Consider the following 17,960-nt stretch of genomic DNA (forward strand, 5'->3'; position numbering starts at 1 on the left):
TTTACGATTTTTTTCCTTTTTCAAGTGTTTTTAGTGATTTCTGTCGATATTTTAGAATTTTTCGCCAATTCAGCGATTTTTGCCAATTGCATCGTGTTTTACCGCCAACTACCAACTACTTCGAATCCAGTAACCTGCGGTTTCTCCCAACTCGCCACTTTACCAGCCAATCCAATGCGCTGAACTTGTTTCTCCCACTCTTTTCTTTGTGGGCGCCAGATTATTTTTTTCGCGTTCGCTTCAGCAGCAAGGGAATTACTCAGCGAGCATAGATTGTCGCATTCTGGGTTTTTTTTTTTTTTTTTTTCCACGTGCTACGAATTTTTTTAATACGTCGTTGTTACGAAATGAGTTAAAAAAAAACGTATTCTCAATATTTTCGGCCTGCCTACAAAGCCGAATTTCCAACAATTAAAGAATCCTTCAAAGGAAATAACTATGCATTTTGCAACGTGTGCATGTGTGACTTCATAATAAGTCATGGTGGAAGAAGCGACGTTATGAAACATGAAGTTAATGCTTCGGCTTCGACAACGTCAAAGAAAGTGGATGATTTTTTTTTCAAATTCAGCTACGAATTCGGATGCCGATGTCATTTTGGCAGAGTGTTTGTTTACTGCATTCCTCATCGAACACAGCGTGCCGCTAAGCGCTGCCGATCACGCCGGTGAACTTTTCAGACGGATGTTTCCCGACTCCAAGATTGCTCAGAAATATGCTTGTGCTTGCACGAAAACATCTTCTATTGTGAACGAAATTGCTTGCAATGCACAAAGTAAAACGATAGCTGCACTCCAGAATTCAGCATTTTCGGTGTCAATCGATGGCAGCAACGACAGCGATTGGAAGCTTTTACCCCATCGTTGTCACATACTTCTGTGATGTTTCTAATGAAATGAAAACTCATCTTTTGCATCTTCCATTGTTAAATGGAGACGCTACAGGGGAAAATATTGCCTCCTTGGTAATTAATGAGTTGAAAACAACTTAACATCCCAATATCAAACTGCATTTCATTTGTTGCAGATAATGCTCATGTCATGGTGGGTGACAAAAAGGGTGTAGCCTCTTTCCTCAAAAAAGAACAAAATGAATTAATTGTTATTGGATGCCCATGCCACTTAATTAATTTGGCAGCAGAAAAGGCTGCAGCTGCTTTACCATTAAATATTGACCAGCTTCTGATTGATGTGTTTTTCTATCTGGAAAAAAGTGTAAAAAGGAAAGAAAATCTAAAGAATTTCCAAGAACTGTGCTCTGGTGAAACGAGAAAAATTCTGAAACATGTATGCACAAGATGGTTATCCTTAGGCAGAGCGCTAGGAAGGTTTATTGAACAGTGGGATGCATTGCTAAAATATTTCCACGAAGAGAACAAAACGAAACCACAGACCCCATCAAATTTGTCAGCATATAAGGTTCCGAAAACCAACTTTGCTTCTAATCAAAATGCTTTAAAAGGGAAAAGCCAACACACAGAATCAAACCCTTTAAAAAGAAAATGCTTAGAAGACTCCTAAAAGGTCAACTTTGTTAAAGAAGTTGAAGGGAAGAAGAAACAGTCTTCTATTAGCCGAGAGGAAAGGATTTTCTATCTTCTTTCTTCGGATTTGAACAAAGCATATTGTAGTTTTATGTTAAGTACCATTAAGATTTTTGAAAGTTTAAATACCCTTTTACAATCAGCTTCGCTAAAATCTGCCCTGCGTATCCAAATTCTTAATGATCTTTTGAAAGAACTTTAACTAAGTTTGTAAAACCGTCCGTTGTGAAAAACAGTGTGTTGTTTCGTATTGCCTATAATAGTTTGGCAAATCAAAAGGATGGCAATGATCTTATAATTGGAAATCAAACCAGGGAGCTTGTAAATTCTTTGAAAGATCATGAGAAAAAAGAATTTTTTCAATGTGTTAGAAAGTACTTCTCCTCAGCCTGTGATTACATTGTAAGGAAGTTTCCTTTGCAAAATGAAGTTCTTTTAAATGCTGAAGTGGCAAATTTGAAACAAATTGAAAATTCATCTTTTGAAAAGATTCGTTTTTTTATTGATAAATTTCCATTTTGTTAACAATTAAAGAAAATGAATGCCATAATGATGCTTTAGATGAACTACAGAACCAGAACCAATTTTCTGCTGCACAGTTTGAAGACTTTGCCAGTTCTGGAGAAGATAGATTTGATGTCCTCTTTGGTACCTTAAAAAGAATAAAAAGAGCTGGTGGAATACCAAAATATGATAGACTAGCAAGAGTTTTATATGCTATTCTCATAATTCCACACAGTAATGCTGAGTGCGAGAGAGTCTTCAGTGTTGTGAAGAAAAACAAAACTGTTTCATTCTTCAATTTCACCAAAAACTCTAGAAAACATTTTAATTCCTAAATGTTATGAGGAAACTAATTGTTATGACAGGAAATTTTCCAAAGAATTTTTGGCTAAAGCCAAAAAATGCACTCTAAATTCATTGCAATAATTTTTTTGTGTAATTTTAAGTTCTTGTTTTATGTTTCCTAATAAATTTTTTAGTTACTACTTAATAGAGATTTACTAATGTAAGTACAATTTTCTTTTTTCTATTTGTATAAATTGTTATTTTTTTAATATCAAAGCATGTTATTAATTCTTCGTGTTCTTCTGAATTTTGGAGAAATCTTCTGAATTTTTATCTTTAGAGGTTGACTGGTATGCTATCCAGGAACGCAGGGTTAGCAAAATTTAATATTAATTCTTTGCTCCATTTTCACTTCGACAATAGGAATATAAGAGCTACGTTTTAATGTGCCTTTCCCACAGGAACCACTAAATTCAGAATGGTGCCGATTGCACTGCACATGCGCAAGAAAACCCTCTTCAATATGCAATCATTAGCGCAATCTTCCGACTTTTCATTCTCCTACAGTTACGTCAGTCCTGGAAATTAATAGCCGTACCTTGTATTAAAATTTGGGAAGCTTACTTTCGATAATAATTTATAAAACTCTAACTTTGGCATATTTAGAAACACCTGCTTGAGATGGTTGTTAGATTGCAGCTCAATTCAAGCTGCAAATCTGACGTCACTGCTTCACAATTTATACTGAAAAGCATGGTAAAAAAAATGCAAATCTGTTTGATGGCACTGAAATCTTGGAAATCTTCATTCGAACTCGAAATGCAGTTTTTTCAAGCCATCTTCGTAATTCTTAAGCTTCTCGTCATTTACTGAGGGTATTGAATTTAACCTCGGGAAATGAGACTACCTAGCTGCCAGCAAACAGATTAAGTTTTAAATTAAGATTAAATTTTTTCTAAGAGGTCTAATTTACCTATAATTAATCGTTTTCCAAATGTCTGTTCCCCGAGAAAGAGATAACACTTGTTGGCACTAGTCTACAGCTATAACTAACAAAGAACTTCTGCTCTTAACACTTTACCTATTGAAAGCTGTCTGTGCTTGCTATTTCCGTCAATTTATGTTTTGTAGAACAAAAATAGAGAAAGTAAAAAGATCAGAAGTCCTTTGAAAAAAAGGAAGATAATATTTAAAGTAGAAAAGGACATGGATATATAATATATAAATATATATTTCTTTTAATTTGTCTCGGACCAGCAAATTAAAATTTTATCCGCGGGCCAGATAGAACCTTCCAGTGGGCCGTAGTTGGTCCATCCCTGATATAGATTGTATCAAGAATTTTGCACATATAATGAATGAAACATGTAAGAGGTAAGACAAGGTACACCCGATTTGGAACTTCTATATTTAGTTGTTTCAAAACCTATGTACAAACAGTTTGTTGTAAGCAGAGTGTTGAAAAAAGATAAATAAACATTGTTGCCCCTTAAGATAAGTTATTTTATTTCCTTCTTATTTCAGCTGTTTGTTATGTTGTAAACATGAAATTTATTTGAGAGTAAATTGATAACAAATATTCGAAGACTGCATTTTAAAAGCTCTTCACAAAGAATAAGAATGTAAAATTTAGCTGAGACTAAATTGATAACAAAAATTCAAAGACAGCATTTTAAAAGCTCTTCACAAAGAATAAAAATGTAAAATTTAACTGAGACTAAATTGATAACAAAAATTCAAAGACAGCATTTTAAAAGCTGTTCCAAAATTCAGTGAAAAAATTTCATGTGAAAGCAGCATTGCTTAAAAAAAAAAAAAAAAAATGTGGCACCATCTATTATAAAAGTAATTAACTATAGATCGCCAGTTGGGACGATACCAGATTCCATCCACTTTTGCAGAAAATGTAATAAATGAAGTAAATTGCATTTTCTTAATTATAAGAATAGCTATAATTATTAAATGCAATTTGTTCCCAAATTTTCTTCGATGTAAATAATCAATATAGTAGTAAAGCTGGAAATTAAAAGACAAGTAAGAACAATAGAAATTGGGTATGATTGTGACTATACTCAATTTCTTGATATATAAAAAAGAAAATGTAATTAAAAATATTAGAAGAAAGGTTTGAGTGTAGATAGAGCAAATAATCAAATACTGTGGATAAAAGTATAAAAGAAAGTTTGAAATTTTCTTCTTTTTTCTGAATTCTAATATTTATACAACATTATCATGTTATTAATATACTATAAAATTAATTATATATGCTGTATGCTTTTTTAAATTTTTAAAAATGCAAATGAAAGAATGTTTTTGTTGTGGCCTAATATAGAAAAATGTCTAACATTTTAAAGAATATTAAAAGAGTATGTTTTGAATTAGCCTTGTATAATACTTTTTAATAGAATAAAAGACCAGGTGAGAGAGGTACCTGCAGTTCGTCTCCCCCAAGCAAGATTAAAAAAGTCCATACAACGCCATCAGAAAGTACTGGAATATCTCCCAAGCCCTTACGAAAATTACGACGAGTTGCATCTGCTACACAGAGTATGCAGTCATCTTGTATGGAACATTCTGCTCCTACCACAACAATAGGTGTTCTTGACAATCCCACGCCTGCTATGCTTTTGGTAATGCAGCGTAATATGGAACGCCAAATGCAGCAAACTGAACTAAGCAAAAATAGAATGAATGCTGATAGAAATGGTTGTAAAATTACAGTCAGTGAAAGCTTTAGATCCATTGCAGAAACTGTAGCAAGAAAAAAGAGTAAGTTTAATTGCATGTAATTCATTTTTGACTAAATACTTGATGGATAAACTAAAACTGGGTATTTTCTTTTTCTTTTCTTCTTTGATAAGTATATAATTGCAATTTTAATTGTTTTTAGCTTCAGATGTTTTTCATTTTTGCTTTTGGTAAGCTGCCGAGCTTAAATTTATGCGCATACTCTTTGCAGATAATATCTTTGGTAAAGCTATTCTCCCACCCCCACCTCCCAATTTTTTTTTATTATTATTTTTAATTTAATTTTAAGATGATTTTTTGCATATATCTTTGTTTCACAAACAATCTAAAGACCCTAGATTTTTTTCTATTTGTGTCCATTGGATAGGGCAGGAAAAAATCTTTCAAATGACACTTAATGGAAGTTTTAATTAAATTTATGGTATTTTAGCTAATTTTTGAAAATTCAACATGACTTTTATTTATTTATTTATGTCTGAACTTAACGACCAAAGCAACTTTGGCTGCACTGGAGGATGTGTGATGTCAAACTAGCATTCTTTGGAATAGACGAGAAACACGCCAATGTGACAATTAAAATCCCAATAACAACCTTGTATTTAGCGTACATCTGTAAAAACACTCGATACATATGTACGCTAAATACAAGGTTGTTATTGCAATTTTAATTAGCATTCTTTGATTTTAGGTTGATGCGTAGAGATCCACCAGTGACTTTGTGTGTTACCCAGACTTTGAAACAAAAATTATCCCCCTGCTTTTACAAGGGGTGTGACTCTTCCTTGGATCACCTCTAGGGGTTGGGGAGATTAACGGTGTAAGGCTGCCTCGAGTAAAGCCAGGTCTGGGTGCCCCTTCCTTCCGATGCACTTGCCTTGCTGGTCAGTGTTAAAAATTGATTTTCTTAATTTTATTTTGGTACATAACACTGGGGAAGAATTTGTAACACAATACATGTTGAGTTCGATTTTTAGCTGTTTTAGAGTAAATATAGGCATGCTAATTCCAGAGTTGCCAACTCTCCCGATTTAGGCGGGAGACTCCCGATTTTCGACCTCTCTCCCGCAACCCGATTTACAATATATTTCTCCCGACTTTTTCTTATTCTCAAAATTCCTCACGATTTTTATGGAACTTGGCTTAATACTTCATTATATGAACAGAAAAAGAGTGATTGTGGACGTCTGAAAGCAGTTGAACTTTCTTGTAGATTATATCTAAAACAAAACCTTGTGAATCAGATTAGAATTTCTGCTTTGTGAGAAAGAGCATACGTATCCAGAAGCGTCGTTCTCCAATGGGCATCGAGATCCACTGCGTGTCATCTGGCATATATTAGCCAATTAGCACAAAGCAAGCTCAAGGTTGCTATTTGGATGTTCTTTAGTTACTTTGTTCATATCGTCCTGAGTTGTGTGAGTACACATGCCTTCGGGAAATAGTTTTAGAAATTATCATCTTTTGTTATGTCTGTGAGAAAGGTGAAATACTCGTATACGTTTCAAAAATCGTACACAGTTGACTTTCCTTTCATTATTTCCTGAAGGAAATGTAATAAATTTGCGATGTGTACTATCTGTCTTTGCAATTTTTCGATTTCGCATGGTGGAAGGATGGATGTTCTCAAGCACGTGCGTACACAAAAGCACAAGGACAACTTGAGTTGTTTTGAAAAAAACGAAAAATTAAATTTTTCTTCGGAAACAAAGGACCAAAATGTTATTAATGTTGAATGTCTGTTCTCTGCCTTTTTACTGGAGCACAACCTGCCACTGAATGCATCGGATCACGTTGCAGCTTTATTTAGAAAAATGTTTCCCGATGGTGAAATCACTAAGAAATACTCAAGTGCAAGGCCCAAAACAGGTGCAATTGTTAAAGAAGTGGGTTTGAAAAATGAATCTTCAGTTATTGATTGCATTAAAACAGCTCTGTTCTGCCTCTCTATGGATGGAAGCAATAATACCGATTCAAAACTGTATCCAATTTTTTTTTTTTTTTTTTTTTTTTTTTTTTTTTTTTTTTTTTTTAAATCCAGAGTTTTCAGAAACTGAGTGCAGTTTACTTTCTGTCCCCACTTTAGGAGGACATTCGGCAGGCTTTAATATAGCACAGCTAATTATTAAAACTTTTTAAAAAAATGCAGTCTCTCTGGACAATTGCTTAGCACTTGGTGCCGATAATGCACCATTAATGGTAGGCTTGAAAACTGGTGTTGCAGGCATCTTAAGAAAGGAAAATTCAGATTTGCAGATTATGAGGTGCACCTGTCACCTCCTAAATTTAGCAGCTGAAAAAGGGGCAGCTTCTTTTACCAATAAATGTGGATGAACTCATTGTTGATATAGTATTATTTTGAAAGGCATTCTAAAGGGAAGGAAAATTTGAAACAATTCCAACAGCTGCATAATACTGAAATGAGAAAAATTTTGAAACATGTGTACATGCTGGCTGTCTTTAAAGAAATGCTTATCTAGAATCCTCGATCAAGAAAACCAACTTCTTGCAATTTTTTTTTTTTTTTTTTTTTTTTTTTTTTTTTTTTTTTTTTTACAATGCATGTAATAAAAATGTGTAAGGTATTTTTGTGTTACTTGCATTTAAGAATTAGTAACAAAAATCAGCATTATATTTTCAAAATTTTCACAGGACTAGTTTCGATGGTTTTACCGAACCACCATCCTCAGCTGCTAAACCGCAAATTAACAAGATAGAAAACAATGATTAGGTAAGATAAGAAAGCCTGGACAAGAATAAGCAAGTGGTGCCATCTGTCGGTGAAACCAGAACTAAAACATAATTTCTTTAAAGGCCGAAGGCAAAGATGGATTGGAATTAAGATCATTAACTAGAACAGAAAGATTTTTTTGAATGTGAAATGCCTCTAAAAAATCCAGTTCTCCAATGGAAGATGTTTTTTTGAATAATTTTGGCAGCAGAAAAATTGAAAGTGTGATTTTCGGACCAACAATGTTGAGCAACAGAAGACCTCTGTGTTTTCTTTTTTCTAACACATGCCTCATGTTCCTTGACGCGAAATTTTAAGGCTCTCTTAGTTTGGCCAATGTAAATTAAACCACACTGGCAAGCAATCCTATAAATACCCCAAGAATTCATATCAGGAACGGGGTCCTTGAGTATGGACCTCGGAATTTTATTGATGGGAGAATAAACAACCCGAAAGTTAAATTTCTGCAAAATATGTGCAACTTTATAGCTAATTGATGGAAAGAAGGGAATGACAACAGATTTTTATAATCTCCTAAAACAAGATTGTGCCTTTTAGTTTGTTGAGATGAGAATTTTTTAACTGCTTGATTAATAATGTTGGGTGAAAAGCTTCTGTCAATAGCTATTGCTTTTAACTAATTTAGTTCTTCATCAAGGGCTAGTTTGGAGGAGCATAACTTGAAGAGCACGGAAAACATAGGAATAAAATGAAGCTAAATTTTGTTTAGTCGGATGACATGATTTAAAGTGTGGTGGAAGGCAAACTGATGCAGGTTTACGGTAAACCGTAGTACTGAAGTTGGATGTGTTACGTGTGACTAGAATGTCGAGAAATGGAAGGTAAATGTGTGTGTGTGAATGTTATTGTCTAACAGAGTTGAAAATCTAGAAACTAAATATTTAGCTAAGGGATACGAGGCAGAACCTAAATTTGATACAATACCATAAAAAATTCAATAGAGTTTGTAAAAAAGGTTAAAAGCATTTCTCCTAGAAATTTACTCATGGTTTCTTTTGATGTAAAATCATTCACCAATGTTCCAGTGGAGGGTGCATTAAAATGTCTAGAAACCAGACTTCGCGAATATCATTTCTCTTGCATCGAAATTGATGAGCTAATTTCTCTCACTCAACTCTGTTTGAAACAAACACATTTTGTTTTCCAAAATAAATATTACAAGCAAACTGAGGGATTAGCCATGGGAAGCCCCCTCAGTCCCATCCTGGCTGATATCTATATGCATTATTATGAATCAAAATTGTTTGAAACTTTAAACTTCATGGCATGGTTCCGCTACGTAGACGATACTTTTACCCTGTTTGAAGGTAATAAAGTTGATTTAAATAAAGTTCTTTCAACAATGAATTCTATTGATCCTGCTATTCAGTTCACTTTTGAACTTGAGACTTGCAATTCTCTTCCGTTTCTCGACATTCTCGTCACACGTAACACATCCAACTTCAGTACTACAGTTTACCGTAAACCTTCATCGGTTTGCCTTCCACCACGCTTTAAATCATGTCATCCGACTAAACAAAAGTTAGCTTCATTTTATTCCTATGTTTTCCGTGCTCTTCAAGTTTGCTCCTCCAAACTAGCCCTTGATGAAGAACTAAATTATTTAAAAGCTATAGCTATTGACAGGGGCTTTTCACCCAACATTATTAATCAAGCAGTTAAAAAATTCTCATCTCAACACACTAAAAGGCACACTCTTTGTTTTAGGGGATTATAAAAATTTGTTGTCATTCCCTTCTTTCCATCAATTAGCTATAAAGGTGCACATATTTTGCAGAAATTTAACTTTCGGGTTCTTAATTCTCCCATCAATAAAATTCCGAGTTCCATACTCAAGGAACATGAGGCATATGTTAGAAAAAAGGAAACATAAAAGTCTTCTGTTGCTCAACATTGTTGGTTTGAAAATCACACTTTCAATTTTTCTGCTGCCAAAATTATTCTAGAGGCATTTCACATTCAAAAAAATCTTTCTGTTCTAGTTAACGATCCTAATTCCAATCCATCTTTGCCTTCGGCCTTTAAAGAAATTATGTTTTAGTTCTGGTTTCACTAACAGATGGCGCCACTTGCTTATTCTTGTCCAGGCTTTCTTATCTTATCTAATCATTATTTCCTATCTTGTTCATTTGCGGTTTAGCAGCTGAGGATGGTGGTTCGGTAAAACCATCGAAACTAGTCCTGTGAAAATTTTGAAAATATAACGCTGATTTTTGTTGTTTGACTTCGGAATTAGTATTTATTCGGTGTGTTATTGTGTCTTAATTAGTAACTATTTAAAGTTAATTCATTATTTAAAACTATATTTTTATCATTTAAAAATCTTTTTAACACTGAAAAATCTTCTGATTTTTGAGTGTCATAGGTTGGCAAGTATGTAATTTCAAAACTGTAGTTAGTTTTCTAGTTTTTTTCTTTACATCTTATGTGAATGTGACCACTCTCCGCAGCATCGAGTGTGGATCATATGAAGTACTACTATTCTCCTATTGGCTAACATTAACCCTCTAATTGGTGCCAGATGGATGACACCATAAGGACATCATCGACATGTGGATACTTGTCTAGACTAGTTCAGTTATGCCTGAGATACTATAGTGAGATGTTATGTTTCCCTCTGTGATAGTAAAGTGCATTCCTATGTGAATTGAGTTCTTGTTTGCATTTGAGGTTAGCAGTGCTTAGTTTTTATTTACATATGAACTGAAACCTTTCCCTATGTCTGCCTCTGGTAGTTTGCATCATAAGTGCTTAAACAGCCCTGATTCGCTTTGTTATTTATGTGTCAGTTTGACTATTTGCAGTCAAAGTACAAACATTAGTTCATTTGTTAGGCCCATTTTAAGTGAATTTTAAGCCCATTTTATTTTGCCCATTTTAAGTGAAAATAGGTGATCAAAATAAGTCATGAGCCCCTCAAAAGTGTGCAAACACAGTGTGTAACATAAAGACAGTTATTGATTTTTTGCAATATCACATGCACTCAGTGTTGCCAGATTGTGCAATTTTTCGCAAATTTGCGACTTTTGACAAACTTGTGCTATTTAAATTTTAGTATTCATGATTTTGCAAAAATTTTGACATCCATCATTTCCTTTTACGACTTCAAATATTTTTTTTACTGTATCATCAAATGCTTTTATGTTAAAATAGTGTATCAATTAAAAATAATTTATATTAAAAAACACTTTATTTAGGCTTAAATAGAAGTTGGCATCAGGCAATCCTGTTTAGATGTGGGCTTTCCTTTATGAGAATGCACAGCCTGATGCTGGTTTAAAGTCAGTTCACACCACCACTAGTTCTATGGTGATAATGAATCGAACCAAAGAACTTGCAGCTTGTGTGCCATATATTGGGTGCCCAAACAGAGAGTGAAATGAAATTTATACCCCTTATTAAAATATTGCTAAGAGCTAAACAGTGAAAATGACTTAAAATCAAAGCCATGGTATTTTTCTAAATAAGAACACAAATAAATTTAACAGTAAAAGAACAAGGTTTTCTTAAGTAATTAGAATCTGAAACAGATCCACCACGTAGAACGGAAAACTCACCGAAAAGTATTCCTTAATGAAAAGGTTCAAAAATAAGCAAAAAAAAAAAGAAGAAGAATTTTAAAAAACAATTGCCAACTCAAAAAATTTTAGTAAAAAGCCTGATATCTAAACGTAAGGAATCTCTTAAGAATGGATATCTGCAAATTAATTTTAAAATTATGGATATTTAAACAATTGAAAAAGAGCAATATAATTTTAAAATTTTGCTAAAGTTAAGGTACGTAATTAAAGAGACTAACAATCAAATACAGTCTGTAACTTACAGAACCAATAGATGGAAAATTCGTGATGACGGCAGAGGTCATGTGATCATGTGTAACTATGATGTCCCAAAAATCTCGTGATCTCTGGTGTCATTTGCGATTTTTGCGAGTTTTTTTTTTTTTTTTTTTTTTTTTTTTTTTTTTTTTTTTTCCTTCTTTTGCTACTTCAGTTGAAAACATTCTGGCAACACTGCATGCACTAATTAATCATCTGTGTTAATCTTAAAATAATCTGCTTCCTCTTTGGCCAGCAATGCAGATATACCAAGTATCTCTGTTTAAGGTGGGACAGCTGAGCTGGTGAGAAGCATTTGAATTGGCAGCCAAAATCTGATCTGAAATCTGATGATCCAAATGCTCTACATTTGCCACTTGTCAACAGAACATTATATTTCCACCTCTGTATATAAAACTGGGTCTTGTGAAGCAATTTCTGAAAGCTTTGCCAATTGAAGGAGATTATTTCAAGTATTTCATTTCAACATTTCCTAGCCTGTCATTTGAAAAGATAAAGGTCAGTGTGTTTGATGATCCACAGATTCGGCAGCTCCTTAGAGATGAATATTTCATTGGAACACTGACAGAACTTTGAAGGAATGCTTGACTGGCATTCAAAAACAAAGACTTTTGGAAATACACAAGCACATAATTACAGTGAAATTGTCCAGCAACTTTTGCGAGCTTCAGAATGCTTTATCGCAAAATGAACATCAAGCTGCGTTTTTACGTAGCCTAGCTTCATAACTTCCCAAAAATCTTAAGTGCAGTCAGTGATGAGCAAGGTGAGTTATTCCACCAAGATTTGAATGTTATGGAGGCACAGTATCAAAGCATATGGGATATACATATAATGGCTGACTGTTGTTGGAGTATCAAGCGAGAATGTCTGCATATCAAACACTGCAGGAAAAGCCACAAGTGATAACTTTTACCTTAATATGCGTGTTTACTGTTTGGTAAAATAAGCTTTACTATTTGTGTGAACAAAATTTAACTTGCAGTACTTAATAGCCTTTGTATGACTAAAACTATTCTTAGAGAACAGTATGTGTGGTAATTTTTCCCTTTATTTTCCTTTATTTGCATATTTTGTTTGAGTTTTGAGATAAAGAGAGGCTACACTGTAGCTTAAAAAATAGATGCGATAGACAAAAACTGGGTTTATACAGTCAAAAGTCGTTAACCCATAATCTGGAATGATCTATAATCCGGACCTCAAAGCTACAAACTTTCTGCGCATGCGTCGCATTGACGCAAGACCGCGCGTAAGACCTTCACCGCTGCGAATTTGCATGTGCGCATGCGCAAAATACGTTTACGAATGCGCTTTTAATGTATAACGGACGGGATAAGCTAAGCTAAAATTATCTAATTATCTATTTTCGTTAATATTGCAGATTGCGTTGTTCCTTAATCTTCGAATTGGATCCGGATTATTATTTTTTGCAGACTGTTAGAGCAGTTTTATAAAAGTAAGCTTGAACTTTTGATTATGTCAAATAGAATTTCTGATATATATTACTAATATGTAAAGGATATACAAAGCGAAAGTATCTTTCAGAGTCCATTAAACAAAAAGTGGAATTGCTGCAAAAAATGGATAAAAGCATATCCTTTGTTTATCTAAACTTTAACGTTTGTTTATCTGAACTTTGTTTATCTTTAACGCTGCAGGGGCGTGCATTGAATTGGAAGTTGATCTGTCAGCACTATCCTTATCTTAAGGGCAGATGTTTTATTTTATTTGGCTTATAATTGCTTATTCAATGTAGTATTTCATCTCGTCTTTGATATGATTTAAATCAAATGCCTCCTCATTATAATTCGCTTCCAATAGCGAAGAAAGTGACAGAGGTTATTGAAAACGAAAAAATTTCGATTGACAAATTAGTCAGTATTCTCAACACAGCAATTATAGGATTTGAACAGCGGAACTTTGTAACTGAACAAGAAATTATGTCTGTTTATAGAATTAAAGAGAATGTATTATAACATAAAAAACGAAGCAACTTAAACAACTTAAACTGAAAGAAATGTTTAATAAAGTAAACAAATAAATATTAAGCTTTTTTTTAAATTTTGATAACCTTTAGATCATAACTGTTCTTTATTTCGTAAATTACGGTTTCATATTTTTAATTTTATAATTTCTGCATGCCATTTTACCAGATTTAAACTGATGGTCTATAATCCGGAAAAATCGATAACCCGGAATCGCCGAAGTCCCGACGAGTCCGGATTAACGACTTTTGACTGTATTTAGAATCAGAGGTCAAAAGTTAGTTAAAAACAAGTTACAGGTCTAAGATGACGAAATTGCTGCTTCCGAGTATAATATTATATTCTTTTATGAGAAAAATTCCAACATCCAAAAACATATATGTTTATAAAGATTTGAAAATGAATCAAAGGTTATTAAAAAAAACTCATTACTTGTTTTTAAAACAAGAATATCAAAAATTATATTTCTAAAGTTTTTTTTAGCTTTCATTTTATATTAAATATCTTTTTTAAAAAAATTCTCATGAAGTAGAGTGGATGGGAAGTAACAATATGTAGTGTTATTTTCATGTTTATGACAAAAAAGAATGGTACGTGTAGAGCAGTTATTAGGCTACACATGGGCAACCTCCTCTGAAGAACATCTAGGGTCTCCAATTAGAGTCTTTAAATTTTGATGTCTTTGATAAACAGTCTTATCTTCTGAAAGTTGCTTCCATTCACATGCAATATTTGGAGGAATCTTTTTCATCCCAGTGCAATTTATGCTTCCACTATCTTTCATAATTAATTTATATTGAACTGTTATCAGTAATTACCCAACAAAAGAATCAAATATCTTTGCAGTTGTTGAAAGTAATGTTCATTAGGTTAAGACTTCAGGTAACAAATTGATTTTCAAGAACATATCTAAGGCTGGGTGCCAACAGGGTACCTAAAGTTTTTACTCTATCACTACTGCCTGTGCTCAGAGATATATTTAGTAAACTCAAATCTTAATTGAGTTCAAAATTGCTGTTACAAATCCATTTTCTTAGAACAAATCCTGCACATGACAGCATCCGATTCAAATAGGCTTGTAGCTTTAGAGATTGAATTGGCTTTGGACATTGAATCGCCAGTGCAGAAATCCTTGAGGCATGCTTTAGAAGCCAAAGAAAAATTATCTACTTCTGGTGCTAATAGTTGCAAGCATTTTATTACGAGGTAGGCACTGACGTGGGACTGTAAGCTTTGTTTTGGTTTGTGACTTTCCCAATCTAAATGTGATGCATATTCACTTTGGTTAACTCCACTAAGCAAGGTTTTTTTTTTTTTTTTTTTTTTAATAAATATATATATATATATATATATATATATATATATAAATTTTTTCATTGACTGCTACAGTTCATTTGTAAATGTGTGTTTTAAGTTTCGGGCGTAGATAGACCATGTAAAGTAGATGAAAAGTAACAATATGTAGCTTCTGCTTTTTTTGTCATGTTTACTAGACTAAAAATGTGATGTATACACTACATGACTTCCTTGCACGGAATATTAAATTATACACATTTTCACTGCATTTCATTTAAACTTATTTCCTTGAATTTCATTAGAGATTAGTTCTCACGTCCAGCAAGGCTAAAATGCATAAAACCTCAAAATATTTTTTATCAAAAATTGAAAAATATAGAACCCCAAATACAGTTAAACCAATTTTTACAATTAAAATGAAAGTTTCTATGCCCAAAGAAAAAAAAAAAAAAATTATATTCGGCCAATGAGTAAGAAGGCATATTTTTCGGTGCACAAAACTGAAAGTTTATATTCAGTTCCACTCGGCTAAAGACACTGAAGGTGCAGAAGCTGACTTAACTCATTATTTTGTTAAGTTTCAAATGTAAACAAATGTGGCAACTATGTTAAAGGAATTAGGCTTAGCTGCATTTAAACAACTTTTAAATGGTGGATAATTCTACAACTATTGCATTCAGATTAATTAAAGGCATGAAAACTTTAATTGGAAGATAAAAGCATAATTCAATCATTTTCAAAGGAGAAAAGACATAATTTACCAACATATAAAGGCCCACCATCGGCCGAGCGGTAAAGTCGCTGAACACTGGTAGTTCGGTCCGAGGTTCGAATCCCGCGAATGGGCTGGCTGCATGGGTGTTTTCTCCATGTGTAACGTGTATACGAGCCAGTTTCCCTTAGAAAGTCCTCCACGAAGGCATCCCTCCCCTTAGGCAGATAGCCCTAGTGTGCTTTGTCATAATTAAATACACCCTACACGCCCAACATATACGAATAAAAAAACTGAGCTCACGAAGCTGAGTATCAGAGTGGGTATATATACGTTTGGTGCAGTCAATTGCAACCGAAAATGGCGATGCAAAACTACATGCTGTAGCAATCCTATATACAAAATTTAAACAGTTTAATTATACTCATTTTTGAGTATGAGTGCAAGATACATACGTATGTACAGGCGTCACGAAAAATTCTCTTTTAAATCCTTTTTTAACCTGTTTTGGGAAAAAGACTCCTTTATTCTTTGCAGATGTCACGAAAAAACATCGTTAATTGTATTCAGTAGTGGTCAGAATCAGTATTTTTGTGGAAATATGATACCTGAAAATTTTTTAGAGTAGAATACTTCCTTTACTTCATACAAGGAGGTAAAAACAGTAGGACAATCAGTACGGCATTTGCAGGCACCATCTTATGACAAGGAAGAAATAAAATTAATATCTGAACACATAGTGTTTACTGCCATGGTCAAAACTTTGCCATTGATTTCCAAACTATTTCGTAATATTGGGGTCACATTTTGCACAGGGGTGGCCTATTTTTTTCTCCCTCCTCCCCCTTCACCATTTGACATCACAGAATTGTTGCCAGTAATAGTGCCCCCCCCAAATGGCAGATTGTGAAGAATTACAAATGTAACCCAGTCCATTAATCTATACAGGGTTGGATGTGGTGGTCTCTTTATTATGGAGGCACCTAGCAGGTGGGCCACCATCGCCTTTCCTATGAAGGGGCGGACAGTTACAACCATGCCTTCTCCGAGATTCGAACCCAGGCCCTTCTTCGCCCAGTCGGTATAGTGGTCAACCGACTGGGCGACACATAATAGTGATTATTCATTGTTGAAAAATTATTTTTTCAGTTTAATAATTTTATTGACATGCAAAATTAAAAAGCTGAAAATAAAAAATAAAGGAAAAAGTAAATATAAAGTATGTAACACGAAATAAGCTTTAAGTAAAGCTTTTAATTTTAAAACAATAAAGTAATAATGAATTAAAAGGGAAAAATAATTATGTAATTTTATTGGAAAAAGTTATTTTTCTCCTTTTAGTTCATTGATTATTTTTAAATAAGAACTTTTTTTAATCTGTCTTTAGCTTTAAGTTTTTAGTGTTTGTTTAATTCTTAAAATAATCATCGATATTTGTTTTCATTTAAAAGGGTTTTTCCATTTTATTTATTTATTTATTTATTTTCTTTATCATATTTTCATGCTAAGAAATCAAACATTTTGAGATTCTTCCAAGGAAAATTCAGAAATGTCCACTTCATGTTTTTCAAACATAATTTGTATTAATTTTTAAATTGAATGTTATGATTAATAAAATAATGCTGGAGAAATGAATTTAACTCTCTGAGCTCCATAACCATTCATGAGATATTTTGTCGCTAGGTATATTTATTAGTATATTTATTATAGGTATATTTATTAGTTATAATTTAAAGGTACTTTGCTTTTTTACTATCTTTAATAACATAATTGCCATCTTAATGAAGATTTAACTAATAACAGCTGTTCCAATACAAATCTACATGACAGATCCAAAAACCCTTGCCACTTGGAGGGTTAAGAGAAATCGAACTGCATTCTTTGGTGAAAGTTGGTTGGAGATGTCCTCTAAAATAGATCACTTTTAAGTGTCACTTATTTCCATTCTGTCATTGTAAGTTAACTGTCCCCCTCCCCCCTGGAGGAACAGAGCTTTGTTATGTTTGACAATTTTCTCACAGAAAATCATGTAAAAATCATAACATCAGCTGTGGTAATAACCTGTTTGTTAGGTTTTCAAAATTATCATGATCTGCAGATTCATTGCTGCTGATGTTTTTGCCTTCGAATGTATGTGTTATTTAAAAAAATTATTAAAAAATGGCTTCTTCTTACTGCTGTTAATTGTACAGAAGGATGGAAAATAATTTTTTAAAAAATGAATGAAGAAATATATCTCATGTAAAGAACTTCTGTTTATATATATATATTTTCCAGTTTCAGTTTGTATGTCAGATTT

General features: G+C 33.3%; 1 protein-coding gene across 2 annotated transcripts in view; it reads left to right on the plus strand.

Moving 5' to 3' along the window:
- The window catches only part of LOC118203578 (serine/threonine-protein kinase VRK1-like), a 99,543-nt gene that overhangs the window by 80,326 nt on the left and 1,257 nt on the right, over nt 1-17,960 (plus strand). For both annotated transcript variants that reach the window (XM_085815876.1, XM_085815877.1), the window contains exon 12: nt 4,738-5,101. In XM_085815876.1, the coding sequence (XP_085672002.1) occupies nt 4,738-5,101 (364 nt within the window). The remainder of the gene's footprint in view (nt 1-4,737; nt 5,102-17,960) is intronic.

This window comes from Stegodyphus dumicola, chromosome 4 (genome assembly GCF_044657685.1).
Source record: "Stegodyphus dumicola isolate Sdum_Otavi_A_Nest chromosome 4, ASM4465768v1".
Taxonomy (NCBI): domain Eukaryota; kingdom Metazoa; phylum Arthropoda; class Arachnida; order Araneae; family Eresidae; genus Stegodyphus; species Stegodyphus dumicola.